This window comes from Lolium rigidum, chromosome 5, assembly GCF_022539505.1.
Source record: "Lolium rigidum isolate FL_2022 chromosome 5, APGP_CSIRO_Lrig_0.1, whole genome shotgun sequence".
Classification (NCBI taxonomy): Eukaryota; Viridiplantae; Streptophyta; class Magnoliopsida; order Poales; family Poaceae; genus Lolium; species Lolium rigidum.
In genome coordinates this window covers 139,733,207-139,749,400 of record NC_061512.1, presented here as the reverse complement: position 1 = coordinate 139,749,400, position 16,194 = coordinate 139,733,207, and the positions used below count along the sequence as shown (strand labels likewise).

General features: G+C 42.2%; 1 protein-coding gene across 1 annotated transcript; it reads left to right on the top strand.

The window, feature by feature from the left end:
• Positions 1-8,919: 8,919 nt before the first annotated feature.
• Positions 8,920-16,194, top strand: LOC124653815 (OBERON-like protein). The gene is made up of 3 exons (XM_047192882.1): positions 8,920-9,075; positions 9,530-10,720; positions 15,187-16,194. The coding sequence occupies exons 2-3, from the start codon at positions 9,547-9,549 to the stop codon at positions 15,801-15,803; spliced, it is 1,791 nt and encodes a 596-aa protein (XP_047048838.1). The 5' UTR covers positions 8,920-9,075; positions 9,530-9,546; the 3' UTR covers positions 15,804-16,194.

Below are 16,194 nucleotides of genomic sequence, written 5' to 3'. Positions count from 1 at the left end.
ACCGGAGGGGAAGGTTGTGATGTGAGGATCACATGTGTTCACGGAGTGTTAATGCTTTGCTCCGGTGCTCTATTAAAAGGAGTACCTTAATTACCGATAGATTCCCTAGAGGCCCTGGCTGCCACCGACTGGTAGGACAAAAGATGTTGTGCAAGTTTCTCATTGCGAGCACGTACGACTATATACGGAACACATGCCTATGGTTGTTTAGTACTTGGATACCGTTTTATTATTATCTGCAAATGCCCCGCCTTGATTGTTACATGAGTTCTCTTATCCATGCAGCGCCCGTTCATCCATCCATGTGCCTACGGTATTTTAATCCTCGCTGTTTACTATAATCACTACCGTTGTCTTTATTACACTACTCGCTTATATTTCACTATCGCTATCGTTATAAAACTGTTGCTACTCGATAAACTTTTGCGAGCAAGTCTGTTTTCAGGTGCAGCTGAATTGACAACTCCGATGTTAAGGCTTACAAATATTCTTTGGCTCCCCTTGTGTCGAATCAATAAATTGGGTTTTACTTCCCTCGAAAACTGTTGTGATCCCCTATACTTGTGGGTCATCAAGACTATTTTCTGGCGCCGTTGCCGAGGAGCATAGCTTTATTTGCAAGTTCACCTGAATTGATATTGTTCGCTGCAAATCCTCCATCATGGGTAAACCTCGCGATGCTAAATTCGCCATATTACCATCCACTACAAGAAAAGGTATAACTCTGAGTACCTCTGCTGCTCTTGATTCACCATCTGTGATAGGTAAACTTGTTTCACCACCACAAGCTTCAAATGCTCGGTACTTCGCTGAATCTAAAAATTCCTCTTATAATTTTGATGATGCTTCGCTCGTGCTTGATAATGATGGTTCATTAGGTTCTTTTCTAGATGCTACAACTCGCTAGGTCTAGACAAATTGAAAATACTGAAATTCCTAATGAAAATACCGCTACACTCGTTAATTCACCAGAGTCCGTTGAATACTCTAGTGATGATCTTGATGAAGATTATGTGGAACTTGATGATGATTTTATTGATAAATGTAATGCTACTACTGGTGCAAGTAACATTAAAAAACTTCTTGCACAACATGCTGTTAGATATAAACTGTCTCCTGATCATAAATTTGCCACATCTCCTATAAACATTAAGGATAAGGATTATGAATTTTCTCTTGATTTATCTCATATATCTATTGTTGAGAAAACACCCTTTTGTGGTACTGAAAAAGAAAGTGCTGTAGAACATATGAATGAGCTCTCTACTTTGAGTAGCTTGTTTTCTGATGATATCAAGAAGCGTACTTATTTTGTTGCTAAATTTTTTCCTTTTTCATTAAAGAATGACGCTAAAACTTGGTATAATAGTTTGCCTCCTGATTCTATTGATACTCCAAAAGGTTTGCTTGATGTTTTCTTTCGGAAATACTTTCCTGCTAGTGCTCAACATATTGCCTTGCAGAAAATTTATAGTTTTGACCGGGAAGATGGAGAGAAATTGCTCGAAGCTTGGGCAAGGTTTTGCTCTCTTATCGAGCTCGGCTCGGACATGATTTGGAAAAACATGACTTACTTGATATATTTTATAGTGGACTAACCATTGAGTCTAGAGCATACCCGGATAGTTGTGCTTGGTTGTGTTTTCGAGAAAAGAACTCCGGACGACGCCGAAGAATTATTGGCTAGAATAGGCCAAAATCATGATGATTGGACTACACCTGAACCAACCCCGACACCAATATTGAAGGGGGGTATGATTAAATTAAATGATGAAGATATGAGGGAAGCCAAGAAATCTCTTAAAGAGAAGGGTATTAAATCCGAAGATGTGAAGAATTTACCCCCCATAGAAGATTTATGTAAGATAACTCCCCCTTCATCCATGATTGAGGTACATTCTCTTCAACACTTTGATAGAGAAGATATTCCTTACTCAAAACCTCCTGATCAATGTTTAGATGAGTTTGATAATTATGTTGTTAAGCAAGATAATTTTAATATGAGAGTAGAGAATCATTTAATGGAAATTCTCGAGCTATTAGTGAATTGCATGATATTGTGGAGAGAACCTCCAATGATGTTAAGATGTTTGTTAAACATTTTCATATGGTTCAAACTCAAATTGATCAACTTACTAAAGTGCAAAATGACTTGTTAAAAAAATACTTCTAAAGAGAAACATGCTTATGAAGTAACAACTAGAGGTGGTGTTTCTACTCAGGATCCTCTATATCTCGAGGGGCATCCCAAAAGAGTTGAACAAGATTCTCAACGAACTAAAGAAAATAGTGCTCCTTCTAAGAAAAAGAAGAAGAAACATAAAACTGTTGTAGAATCCTCTGAGCCTGTTAATGATCCTAATAGTATTTCTATTTCTGATGTTGAAACTGAAAGTGGTAATGAACATGATAAAGATAATGATAAGAATGATATTTCTGATAAAGAAGAGGTTGAAGATGAACCTGAAAAGCATGCTAAAAATAAAAAGTATACTAAAGAAGATTTTATTGCTAAGAAACATGGTAATGAAAGAGAACCTTGGGTTCAAAAGCAAATGCCTTTCCCCGCTAAGAAACTAAAATCAAAGGAGGAAGAACACTATAATAAATTTTGTGATTGGATGAAACCTTTGTTCCTGCAAATCCCTTTGACTGATGCTATTAAATTGCCTCCTTATTCAAAGTATATGAAGGATATTGTCACTAACAAAAGGAAAATTCCTAATGAGGAGATTTCCACTATGCTTGCTAATTACTCTTTCAATGGCAAGGTTCCAAAGAAGCTGGGAGACCCAGGTATACCGATTATCCCTTGTTCCATCAAGAATAATTATGTTAGAACTGCTCTATGTGACTTGGGAGCAGGAGTTAGTGTTATGCCTTTTTCTCTTTACAAGAGACTTTATTTAGATAAGTTGATACCAACTGATATATCTTTTCAAATGGCTGATAAATCTACTGTTGTTCCTGTTGGTATATGTGAGGATGTTCCTGTTCAAGTTACTAATAATTGCTTAATATTAACTGATTTTGTTGTGTTGGAAATGCCTGAAGATGATAATATGTCTATTATTCTTGGGAGACCTTTTCTTAACACCGCAGGTGCTGCTATTGGTTGCAATAAAGGAAAAGTTACTTTCAATGTTGATGACAAGGAGCACACTGTTTATTTTCCCAAGAGGATTGATAAAGTATGTGGAGTTAATACAATTTATAATTTGAGAACCATCAAAGTGGGAGTTATTGATTGTCTTATATATGAGCCTAAACAATGATACCAAAGTATTATGATTGGATCCATATCAATACAATATAAGGTAACATGATTGATTTGAGGTTTATTTCTTCTTATGTCATGTAAGATTTATTTGGTGGCAAGACTTGATCAACCTTGTTAACAAGTACATTTTATATGCATGGAAGAGCTAAACAACATTTCTTTCTTTCTCCACTTGCTTTGCTTGCTGTAGTACTATTTGTTTTGCAAGACGCTTTAGTTGTTTAGGAGTTTGAAAATCTTTTTCTGTCATGAAATAGTAATGTTAACACCCAGAAATGTGCGTTTTTCGAATTCTCAAAAATTTACAAAAATTATATCGTTAGTCTTATTTTTTGAAGTGCAACCTGGGAGTGCCTGGGGCTGACCAGTGGGGCACCCCAGGGCTGGCCCCCATGGGCCGGCGCGGCCAGCAAGGGGGGGCGCGCCACCATGTGGTGAGAGCCCCACCTGGCCCCACTCACTCATCTCTTCCACTCATTCCACTCTCTCTCCCGAAAAAACTCGTACCAGTTCATCCTCACTCGCGTTTTCGCCCAATAGAGTCGGTTTATTTACCTACATGGAAGATGAGGGTGATCAATTTTACAGGCTAACTAAAATCTTTGTTGAAAGCTTTAAATTTAGCAACTAAGCTTTCTCGCCAACAGTTAAATTCAGGATTTATGATAGGCCTGTCACTATGAAGTTGAAGGATTTTTGTGCAGCATTGGACATCACTCCTATAGGTACAACAAAGAGGATTGAGAACCGCCCCAAAGCTTTGACGGAACTCTATCGAGAAGTCACCAACGATGATAGCCGCACCATTCAGCGCGGCAAGATAAGGAACATTCAACTCCCCGCCATTAGATATTTCACTTACTATCTTGCTACTAGCATTCTTGGTAGGGAGAACACTAGCAACATTTCTAGTTATCATCTTGCTTTTCTAGTTGCTGCACTTACTGGAGGTACTCCTTATCATCTTGGTGCTCTCATTGCTCGTCGCTTAGATAGTAAGGGACCTATTTATGGAGGAATTATTGCCTCACGTGTTGTTGCGTATCTAGGTATTTCTATTGATCCTAGCGATGAGAAACTAGCTCCTATTAGGCTTGATATTGCTGCTATGAAGAGTCGCCAATTTGTTACAACTGACTCTAACTTAGAAAATATTTTCTATAGAATGTTATTTATTGATGGGGATGAGAGGGAAATCCCCCGCCGCAGGTCGATTTGTTCAGTGTTCGCAGGAGACCGTGGTCGCGCTCCAAGGAGGAGGTGGATGAGCAGCTGAGGATACGTGGTTTCCACCAGCAGCACGACTCCGAGGACGCCGAGCCCTCCGACAGGTGCACCGTCATGTATCCTAGTGCATCCTCCAGTACGTACCAAGAGCAGGATCCTTCTTCTTACTACGGAGGTGCCACCTCATGGGCACCGTGGGATTGATATCCACTTAGGCCAAAAGCCTAAGCTTGGGGGGAGGTATGCCGGCATCACTCATTCATTGCATATTACAATTGCCGGATATGTGTATATACTTGTTTCACTTCTTATGGTTGCCTCTAATATGAGGAAGATTATATTTGGGAAGTGCTGTCTAAAAACAGATTCTGGGCTGATATTAAAAAAATTCCTAAACACAGCCAGAACGTTATTTTGAGAAGCCAATTTTTGTGCATGTTCCCCAGGTTATTATCTAACTTTCATTAGTTGAGCACTTCTCGAGTTGAACAGCGGAAGATTTTCGTAAAAAATGATTACTGTACTGCTGTCAAGTTTGACGAATTTCTGCCACTTTGTGTCTATGTGACTCTTTTAGTTTTCATTCTCTTGTTTTTGCTTTGTTTCTTTCCTAAAACACAAAAAGACCAAAAATATTTCTGTTGTTTCTCTTCACCATTTGTTTATTTTGGTTTCTTGTTCTTATTTTGCTTTATTTGCTATCGTTGGTTTGCTATGAGAAAATCCAAAAATATTTTGCTTTGTTCACCTGTTTCCTTTTGTTCTTGTTTCCAATTCGAAAACACCAAAAATATTTGCTGTTCTTCTTTGGTTTTGTAAAGTTCACTATGGATTTCAGCGGTCTTCGGTGGTTGGAGCTTGGTTTTTATTTCATATTATTCAATCTACGCAAGTGAAAGGCAATAATGACGATCTACGATAATTCGACTGTGGTGAAAGGCTGGTATGAACTCTATTTGTTTTCATTTTTGTACATATACTCATCCATGTGAGCATGCTTAGTTGGTTCATGTGAGGTATATGTCATTTAATGAAGTCTTGTAGTTCATGATCTCTCATGTTTAGTTCCAATTTATTAATATGAGTAGCATGTCATAAATATTTGCTTGCATTGTTTTATTCATAGATAGGTATGACATTGTGGTATCCTCCTCTGAGTAATTCATTTGAATCGACTTGGCACATGCTCATGCATGCATATGACTGAAACAAAAGTCAATTAAGCCTCGGTGATGTACATATTCTTTGGCGCACGCGTACCGTTTCACTTGGAAACTTTCCGAGCCCGGGACCTCAGAAAGGCATGGAATCGCTGCCCCGCGCGCTTACCCCTTGATGACCCACAAATATAGGGGATCGCAACAGTCTTCGAGGGAAGTAAAACCCAATTTATTGATTCGACACAAGGGGAGCCAAAGAATATTTGTAAGCCTTAACATCAGAGTTGTCAATTCGGCTGCACCTGGAAACAGACTTGCTCGCAAAAGTTTATCAGTAGAAACAGTTTTGTAGCAGTAGCAGTAGTGAAATATAAGCAGTAGTGTAATAAAGATAGTAGTAGTGATTATAGTAAACAGCAGGATTAAAATACTGTAGGCACAGGGATGGATGAACGGGCGCTGCATGGATAAGAGAACTCATGTAACAATCAAGGCGGGGCATTATCAGATAATAATAAAACGGTATCCAAGTACTAAACAACCATAGGCATGTGTTCCGTATATAGTCGTACGTGCTCGAATGAGAAACTTGCACAACATCTTTTGTCCTACCAGCCGGTGGCAGCCGAGTCTCTAGGGAATCTACTGGTAATTAAGGTACTCCTTTTAATAGAGCACCGGAGCAAAGCATTAACACTCCGTGAACACATGTGATCCTCACATCACAGCCTTCCCCTCCGGTTGTCCCAATTTCTGTCACTTTGGGGCCTCGGGTTCGGACATCAACATGTGTATACAACTTGTAGGTAAGATCATAAAATAATGAATATCATCATGAAACAATGACATGTTCAGATCTGAGATCATGGCACTCGGGCCCTAGTGACAAGCATTAAGCATAACAAGTTGCAACAATATCATAAAAGTACCAACTACGGATACTAGGCACTATGCCCTAACAATCTTATGACTATTACATGATCAATCTCATCCAATCCCTACCATCCCCTTCAGCCTACAGCGGGGGAATCACTCACACATGGATGGGGGAAACATGGATGGTCGATGGAGAGGCGTCGGTGGTGATGATGGCGATGATCTCCTCCAATTCCCCATCCCGGCAGGGTGCCAGAACGGAGTTTCTGGTCCCGAGACGGAGTTTCGCGATGGCGGCGGAGTTCTGGATGTCTTCTGGCAAATTGGTCCAACTCCCGTGCGTTTTTAGGTCGAAACCCTTAAGTAGTCCGGAGAGGGCGTCGGAGGCCGGCCGAGGCGCCGCCACCATAGGCCGGCGCGGCCCAGGGGCCCACCGCGCCGCCTTGTGGGGTGGGCGCCTCGTGGCCCCCCTCCGTCTCGTCTTCTGGCTCCGTCAATCTTCTGTGAAAATAGGCCCATTGCAATTATTTCCGTGGATTTTCCTGAAAGTTGAGTTTCTGCACAAAAACAAGACACCAGGGCAATTCTGCTGAAAACATCGTTAGTCCGTGTTAGTTGTATCCAAAATACACAAATTAGAGGCAAAACAATAGCAAAAGTGTTCGAGAAAGTAGATACGTTTTGGACGTATCACCCCTTCGTCAACGCGAAACGCATCAGGGGACGCGAGGGAGTCAGGAGCCCGGCCTCCTCCTCCGCCCAGCGATGCAGACGTTCCCGGCGGCGGCGGCTCCGGGTCCGGTAAGCCACCCATTTGCGCCCTCCTCTCCCCATCTGCGCCCTCCTCTCCCCATCCTCGCCCTCCTCTCCCCATACACGTCCTCCTCTCCAGCTTCGGTCGTCCTCAATGACTCTCCTAACCCTAGAACGGGGGCGATAGGGAGGGAATGACAGGGTGGCGGGCGGTGGCCTCTCCCTGGCCATTAGGGGTGGGGCGACGGGCGGTGGCCTCTCCCTGGCTGGTAGGGGAACAACAGTGGGCGGGGAACGACGGCAGGCGGTGGCCTCTCCCTGACCGGTAGGTTAACGTCGGCGGTAGGGGAGCAACGGCGGTGGGCGATATGGGAACGACGGTGGTAGGGAACGGTGGTGGTAGGCGACGGTGCATCCAAGTCGACCTCTTCCTACCCTCCCTACCTCTCTCCAATTCGATTCCACGTTTGTGCATCCAAACATGAATTAGAATTGGGTGCCAATTTTTGATCCAACAACAAATACCATGTACATCCAAACAACAAAATTAAAATGGAGGCTATTTCCTATCTCGGATTCGGAATTTTAGTCGAATTCAATTCCATATCCAAATTCTGTGCATCCAAACACAGCGTAAGAAAGAACATTTAGCGACTTGAAAGTGTCAGCTAATATCACAATTCTGAAAGTAGCTTATATGTACTAAATTCATTGAGTATGAGCTAGCAAGATATTTTTCCCTTTTACCGCTAATTTATCACAACAACCATGTTAGAGTTTTAGTTTTGAGTGCACCTTTGAAGGAGCAAATATGTCTTTCTTGAAAGGTGAATATCAAAACTGATGTTTTTTTAAGGAAAGTGTGGATATAATGTATGTGTAGAATGCAATTATACAAATCGACCTATATGGCAAAACAACTCTAACAAACATGATAAATGAGGCTAAAAGGGTTAGATATAAGGGATTTGCTAATTCTCCGAGAACTAACTGATGCATGTAAAATATATACATGGACTTTTTTACTTTATTAACATGTATTTTCACATATTTGCAACATATATGATGTTATTACCATGTTTTATACTAATTTATAATACTAATGATATCCTTTACTGTGCTAGTAGTCCATAGCAAGTGCAGGTGTTGTGCTAGTAGTCCATAGCAAGTGCGGGTATTGTGCTAGTAGTCCATACTCCCTCCGTCACAAATAAGTGGACGTGTGGGATTTTCAAGGTAAATTAGTAAAATAAGAGAAAATTTGCATTGAAAAGATGCAACCAACATCTCTCTCCTATTTAATTATTTCATCTCCAATATGCTAAGTGCATGTATAAAATTAAGATAACATGTGTTGAATGTTATTAGATTTGATTTCCGTGCGATGAGAGAGAAATAAAACTGAAGAAGATAGAAGTACACTCTTTCATGGACAAAAGTTGAGGCTAGATATCCACTTATTTGTGAACGCAGAGAGTAGGCAGCCAAAACACCACGTCCGTGCCATTTCCTTGGTGAAAGACTTCGCCTCTCTGGTGTGGGCCCGAGTTCCAACCTCCGCGTCGCCTACCGGTCAAGCCGGTCCTCACCACCGGCGACGGCCGGTCTCGCTTCTCCTCCTGCGCTCGCTCGACTCGTCTCGTTTGGTATCGTCGGGTTGGACTCCATTTCTCCCACCCATAGACCAACAATTATCAGAGGCGACCAACGGAGCGAATCCGTCGCCCTTCCGGGCTCCGTCTGCTCAGACCGCCGATCCCCTCGCTCCGCCGCGCCGAGGTGAGCAGCCCGACCCCCGATTCGGCCCCAACTGCTAGGATTGCGCCCCAAGTACGGTAGCCAGGTCTGCGCTCGCAGACCGGGATTTGGGAGTCCAGATTAGTTCGTTCGATGGGGTTCCTGCTGTGGATTCGATCTGCGCACTTTCGCCTCTACCCTAGCTCCCTCCCACCCAGAGCTCCAGTAGCTCTCCGTACACGGCGGCAAGGGGCTGGACAGCTGGTTAGGTCTAGAAGATTATCTAAATCGGCGAATAGTTCGCGATTTCCATGTCTATTCGCCGATTGAGGCGCATAGTGAATCATTGGGATTACTAGGTTCGATTTAGATCACTAGGCTAGACGAGATAAGCTAACTAGCTTTTGCCCAACTCGGATCCGGTGCTTACCTAGTCCTTCTAGCTATACCTAAAACAATTCCTGTACTAAGTGTCTGAACTTTGTTTTTCTTGCAGCTTACGATCTGTGCGGCATGGGGACTTCCTCCGGCGCGAATTTCCATCAGCAGCCCCCGCCGCAGGGGATGCTGCCGCCCCGGCACGGCGCACGGCCTCCGAGCCTGCAGACGTCCCTCTCGCTGGCCTCGTCGGAGCAGGTTGGCTCGCCGGAGATGCAGGAGCCTGTGTCCAACTCTGACCAGGGGCACGACTCTGCCACCGAGAGCGCGAGTTCCAGGGAGACCTGGCCCGTGGAGCCGGAACATAGCAACGCTGCCGCTGCCAGTAGTGGCGGCGGCGTGATAAAACTGGACAGGGCCAAGGACATGGGAAATGGTACCCCCAAGCTGCAGGTTATCCGCGGAAGCTCCCGCATCGACAGGGTTTCGCTGCGGGAGGTTGCGCGGGAGAGAGTTGACCTAGTGGCTGAGAGAATGAAGGGAATGCCAGAGGAGCACTTGGAGGAGATCAAGAATGAGCTCAGGTCGATTCTGGAAGGGACCGGGGGCTCTCACCATATCGAGGAGTTTCTGTATCTGCAGAAGTTTGTCCAGGGCAGGGGTGATTTGACACCAACTATGCTTTCACTAGCCCATCATGTTCAGCTGGAGATCCTGGTGGCAATCAAGACTGGAATCCAGGCGTTCTTGCATCCCAGCGTTACTATTCCCCAAAGCCGCCTGGTGGAGGTCTTCTTGTACAAGAGGTGCCGAAACATTGCTTGCCAGAGTGCTCTCCCTGCCGAGGAGTGCAGGTGCAATGTGTGTGCTAACAGGAGTGGGTTTTGCAACCTTTGCATGTGTGTGATCTGCAACAAGTTTGATTTCGAGGTCAACACGTGCCGCTGGGTTGGATGCGATTTCTGTTCTCACTGGACTCATACCGACTGCGCGATTCGTGATGGCCAGATTGGGACGGGGCAGTCAATCAAGAGCGGCACTGGTCATGCTGAAATGCTTTTTAGGTGCCAGGCCTGCCAGAAGACATCAGAATTGTTTGGTTGGGTTAAGGACGTGTTTCAGCAATGTGCTCCTGGTTGGGATAGGGATGCTTTATTGCGGGAGCTTGAGTTTGTTTGTAAGATATTTCGTCTAAGCGAAGACCCAAAAGGGAGGAATTTGTTCAGGAAATGTCTAAATCTGATTGAAAGGTTGAGGAACAGTTCTCCTGATTCTGTCAATCCTAGAATGATAATGCATGCACTTCGAGGTATGTGTAATTCTGTTGCTCCTTTATTTTTTGAATGCTATGTGTAAGCCTGCTTGATTATTTCTATTGTTTTGCGGTGCTCCTGTTACCTTTTACCATCGCTACTTCATCTGTGTGCTTATGATGTCCCATTACAAAGTTTGACAGCAACACAACATATGTTCACCAGCCATCTGTTACTTTCATGCACAAGAACCTGTACTTCAAGATCTGCTGGTTACTTGCTACCTTATTGTGTTCTCTGTTTTGTGTGCCTGTATATCTTAAGACTATATAACCATGAAGGATTAAACTGATTCAGTGACCAGTATCTTGGCAATGACAAGTACCAACTCCATCTCTCTCTGACCAATTCCCAAATGAACCATGTGTCGATTTTGTTTTTCTTTGACATTTTTTTACAGAAAGGTTTTTTTAGCCATCTGTAACAAGTGTATTATGATCATGATGTGTGCTCTCAGCACTATCCAGGCAAACAGTACACACTAATCTATGACTCAACTCAATTTTTTTTTTAAATCGCGTTAGTGCTTCAGCTTACTGTCTGCTCAAATATGGCCCATATTAGTTCCTTAAGGTGTGTTTAAAAAAGGACGTACCCAGTGCTAAGAGCTCCCGCACTGTGCGGGGTCTGGGGAAGGTGTTAGTGGCAAGCCTTACCCTCACGAAGTGCAATGTGAGGAGACTGCGACTCGAACCTGGGACCTCTCGGTCACAGGCGGTGAGGCTCTACCGCTGCACCAGGCCCGCCCTTCTTAAGGTGTGCTTTAAAGCCATTAATTTTGGTAGGATGGACAGCAGATTAAGGATGCAAGTGGGATCCCACCAAGATCCCACTTATAGCTCATCTGGAAATTTTTAGTGTAAATTTTGGGCTCAAATTTTCTACTACAAATGCCACAATGAACTAGAATTGGCATACTGGTGGGATCCCACTTGACACCTTACAGCAGATAGATAGCATTATTGAAAAAGTGAATTTGTGCCAATGATGTAAGACAAGAATTTGGGACTCATTCATCAGTCATCAAATGATCGAATGGTGAAAGAAAGAACTAGTGTTGTTTCATTCAAAATTCTTCCATTTAATGCATTTTTGTATCTTTGTTTTAGAGATCTGTTACTATGTAACTAATATAAACTACTCCCTCTGATCCATAATAAGTGTCGGGGTTTTAGTTCAATTTATTTAAATTTAAACTGAAACCACTACACTTACTAGTAAGCTTCACGTGCTTTGCACGCCAACACATGTTTTCTTCTTTTGTCACCTTATTTAAGACATAATAATTGTATCCATGCATTATGCAAGAGTACTACACTTCATCGAATTAGAAATAATTAATTCAGGAGTACAACTGTAATTATTCAGAAGTACAACTCTAGATAACTCTGGTTTGCATGATTGCAGACATTTTCGATATTGTTTTTTAGTGCTCCTTTGGTAGAGAACTTTATAAATATGACTAATTTTAAATGTATCTAGACACTATTTAGTGTATATGTACATCCGAATTTAAGCTAATCCTTGACAATCTTTTTAGGACAGGGCGAGTATTCGCATTTGTCGCCGAGACAAATCGCAAGTACCTCTCCATATGTGTACTAAAACTACAATCATTTCAAATCCTGCATGTAACGACCAGAAAAGATATGTGCCCAGTTTTTTCACATATAGAAATGTTTTGGTCGCATTTTAATAATTAATGCCTTTTACAATCTTACAGAATATTTTGTATGACAAAAGATGTTTAATCCTCGGAAAGAACAGATGGCAAAAGAAACGGTTTTCATCACAATAACAATACACAAGGACGTGATGTTTAATCCGTAGTGACTGTCTAATTTTTAGTGAGAAGTATTATGCAATGAACATGTCAATTATATTTGCAATGGCTGCTTGCAATTTTTTGATTCAAAAAATGTACAACGTTCTTGTGGAAACAGACCATCCATGCATTTTCTACATATGGAAACTTTGTAGTCTTGCAATCTTGTCTTGGCAATTAATTATATTAATTACATTCCATAAAAGGACTACAATTCTTGTAGTACCACAGTTTCACATGTTTTGACTAAGTGGCCATACTACTTTCTCCGGTACAGTTTAATAGGGGTGCACGCACTTTGACCATTAATTTGATAAAAAAATATGAGTTATATATCTTTAAAAAACTATACCATTAGATTCATATTGAAAAAGGATTTCCAATGATATAATGTTTATGACATAAAATTCATATTTTATTGACAAAAATAATGGTCAAAGTGTTCTCTTGATATTTTTTTAGTAAACATAACGATCAAAATTAATTACATGTCAGGGACTGTATATTTTTTTGAGAAGTTGTATTTTTTGAGCGAGTACTTAGTATTCTCCAGATCCACATTAATTAATTTATTTTTGTCAAGATTTAGATGTATCTACACCCTACACACTAAAACGCATCTAGACATGTGTATCTAAACATATACATATCTAGAAAAGTTACACTCTAGTACATGATTAACAAACTAAGAAAAGTGCATGCATTCATTTATCATTCTCTCCCTCTTTCTAACAGAGTTTTCTTAGTTCGTGCGGGTGTCTGAAGAATCACCTGTCAGGTCGGATGAACTGAACACTTTAAATCATACAAATACCAATGTTCAAGAAATCGTTAATAGTTAACTTATCGGTCGGCCTCAAAGTGGAGATTAATCGCTTATCGGCCGATTAATCGATTTTATCGGTCGGCCATTTATCGGTTTATTTTTTTGTAAATCATAATTTCCAGCACTAAATTTTCTATAATATGCTATGTAGAAAATAATTTTAGCATTTAACAGAAGCATTAGCTTGATTCCTTGTATTTGAAGCAATAAAACAGGAAAGCGCTGTTCTACAAGCCTACATGACGGAAATATCACGTGCCATATAGAATTTCAGAGATATTTCACTGAAAATCGACCGCAATATTGGCCATCAGACTGAAATCGGTCAAAATATCGGCTACGAGACTACAAATCGTTCGAAATATCGGCGTTGGCGATAAATCAAATGATATGCCGAAATCTTATCGGTTACCACCCGATTCACGATAAATCGATCGATAAATCTTGAACAGTAACAAATACTGAATAGACGGATAAGGTAGGCTGGCTAATTACTATGGAGCTGGTAAAATGCTGGCATTTAATGGTATCAGCCGTTTGAAGAATCACCTGTCAGGTCTGATGAACTGAACACTTTAAATCATACAAATACTGAATAGACGGATAAGGTAGGCTTGCTAATTACTATGGAGCCGGTAAAATGCTGGCATTTAATGGTATCAGCTGTTTGCTTCCAAACCATGAAGTGACACTGCCGATAAGACGTATGATACATGGGACCTGCAACTCCTGACTGACGAATGAGAGAAGGTGGAGCACTGGACCTCACGGTGGAGTGAACTATCCCGATATTTCCAGCAGCTTCGACACTCTGCAGTCAGCAAGCAACAAAGGCGAGCGCGGGAATGGGAGAGGTGAATCCAAGCTTCCACACCCGTTAGATCGACTGAGTTTTGGTCAGATGAACGGCACATATCAAGCTTCAACCTGCAAATCTACGGCTTGGATTACTTTATAGGTCCGTAGGTGGAAGGTTCTAGAACTGGCGGGTGGTAAATCCAAATTCAAAAACTCGCTTACTATATAGTGGTACATATTATGGATCGGAGGGAGTAATTTTTTCCTGTTTTTCTGCAAAAGGTTAATACCCTATTTATATCATTTCTCAATACAGCAGTCTTAACTAAAAGTATATGTTATGAGCAGCACTTGGAAAGTTTTAGTTTTAGAAGCCAAGAATTTCTTCTTGGGAAAGGATTAGTTACTAACTGACCATCTGTTATGGTTCTCCCTATTAGTTAAGGTTTCCTATTAGCTGGTTTCTGGTTATTAGGTTCCTAGAAGTTCATTTCTATGAGAAACATTATATATGGAGGAGATTGCTGTTTCTCCATATTTCTCTAGCACTGGCTTCATCATCATGGCGCACGGGAGCGTTCCGCTGGGAGAATGATAGCAATCAGCCAGTTATCCTCCAATTGCTGAAGTTATAATCATCACTAACCTAGGCTCATAACGCAAGAATTTTTGGATGTTCTGTTGATCACATACCTTTGTTAGCCTCGTTGTACTAGAATTTTTAGAAGTTCTTGTGGTCACACAGCTTTCTATCCTCTAGGCAACTTCTTGTGTACACATGTATAAGTTGGTTGCACGCTGGATGTGTTTTGGCTGAGCTCAATATCGTCCGTGCTGATTTTATTCGTTTTATGTCATGGTTAAGTTGGTTAGTCACCCAAGTCTCTTTATAACACAGCTGTCATCGCTTCTTGGTTTTCTAAATTCTTACTTTGCAGTTTGCATGGTTGCTTAGAAATTAACTTATGGATTAACTATTGACTTTGGTTGCTTACTTGCTCATGTTTTCACAGAGCTCGATATGGATTCCCCAAAGAACTCTGAAAATGAAGAATCGGGGCGCTTGATCACTCCCCAGGATGCCTGTAACCGTATTGCGGAGGTTGTCCAGGAAGCTGTCAGAAAGATGGAGCTTGTTGCTGAAGAGAAAATGGGGCTTTACAAAAAGGCCCGCCTCGCTGTGGATGCCTGTGACCGGGAGCTTGACGAGAAGGCCAGAGCAGTTCAGGAGTTCAAGGCCGAGAGGCTGCGGAAGAAGCAGCAGGTGGAGGAGCTCGAGAGCATTGTTCGGTTGAAACAGGCAGAGGCCGAGATGTTCCAGCTCAAGGCAAGTGAGGCCCGTCAGGAGGCCGAGAGGCTCCAGAGCATCGCACTCGCCAAATCCGAGCGGGCCGAGCAGGACTACGCTAGCCTCTACCTCAAGCGTCGCTTGGAGGAAGCGGAAGCAGAGAAGCAGTTCCTCTTCGAGAAGATAAAGCTTCAGGACGGTCATCGGCCCCCGCAGGCGAGCAGCAGCGCGGCCAGTGATCCCTCCCACCCACCCTCTCAGACGATGATGCTGTCCAAAATTCAGGACCTTCTCAAGAACGTCCGCACCATGCCGCCAAAATCGGAGCCGCATTCCAAATAAGAGCAGCAATGCTATTCCTGCTCAGATGGGTGACTAGAGGTTTTATTGTGCTAATGTTGTGGTGATTTCTTCAGTGTCAAAAGTGTTAAGAAGAGTATAATTGGCGTTGTCCCCTTAGGAAACCAAATTCTGTAGTTTGTCCTAATGCGGGTGGGGATATACTAGGCTAATGATGCGCCTGTAGGCTACATTATAGTCTTGTTAGTACTTTGGGCACGGTAATGCTTGTATCCTGTTAAAGTTTGTATCAGTAGATGAAACAGAGCTGAAGCAAACAGTGTTGTATCTGTTAAATGTTGTTGGCAGGAAATCTCTCGTGCATGCTGCTGCCATGTATGTAGAGGATACTTCTGGGAAAAAATCGTTATCTAATTCAAACACTGCTCAATAC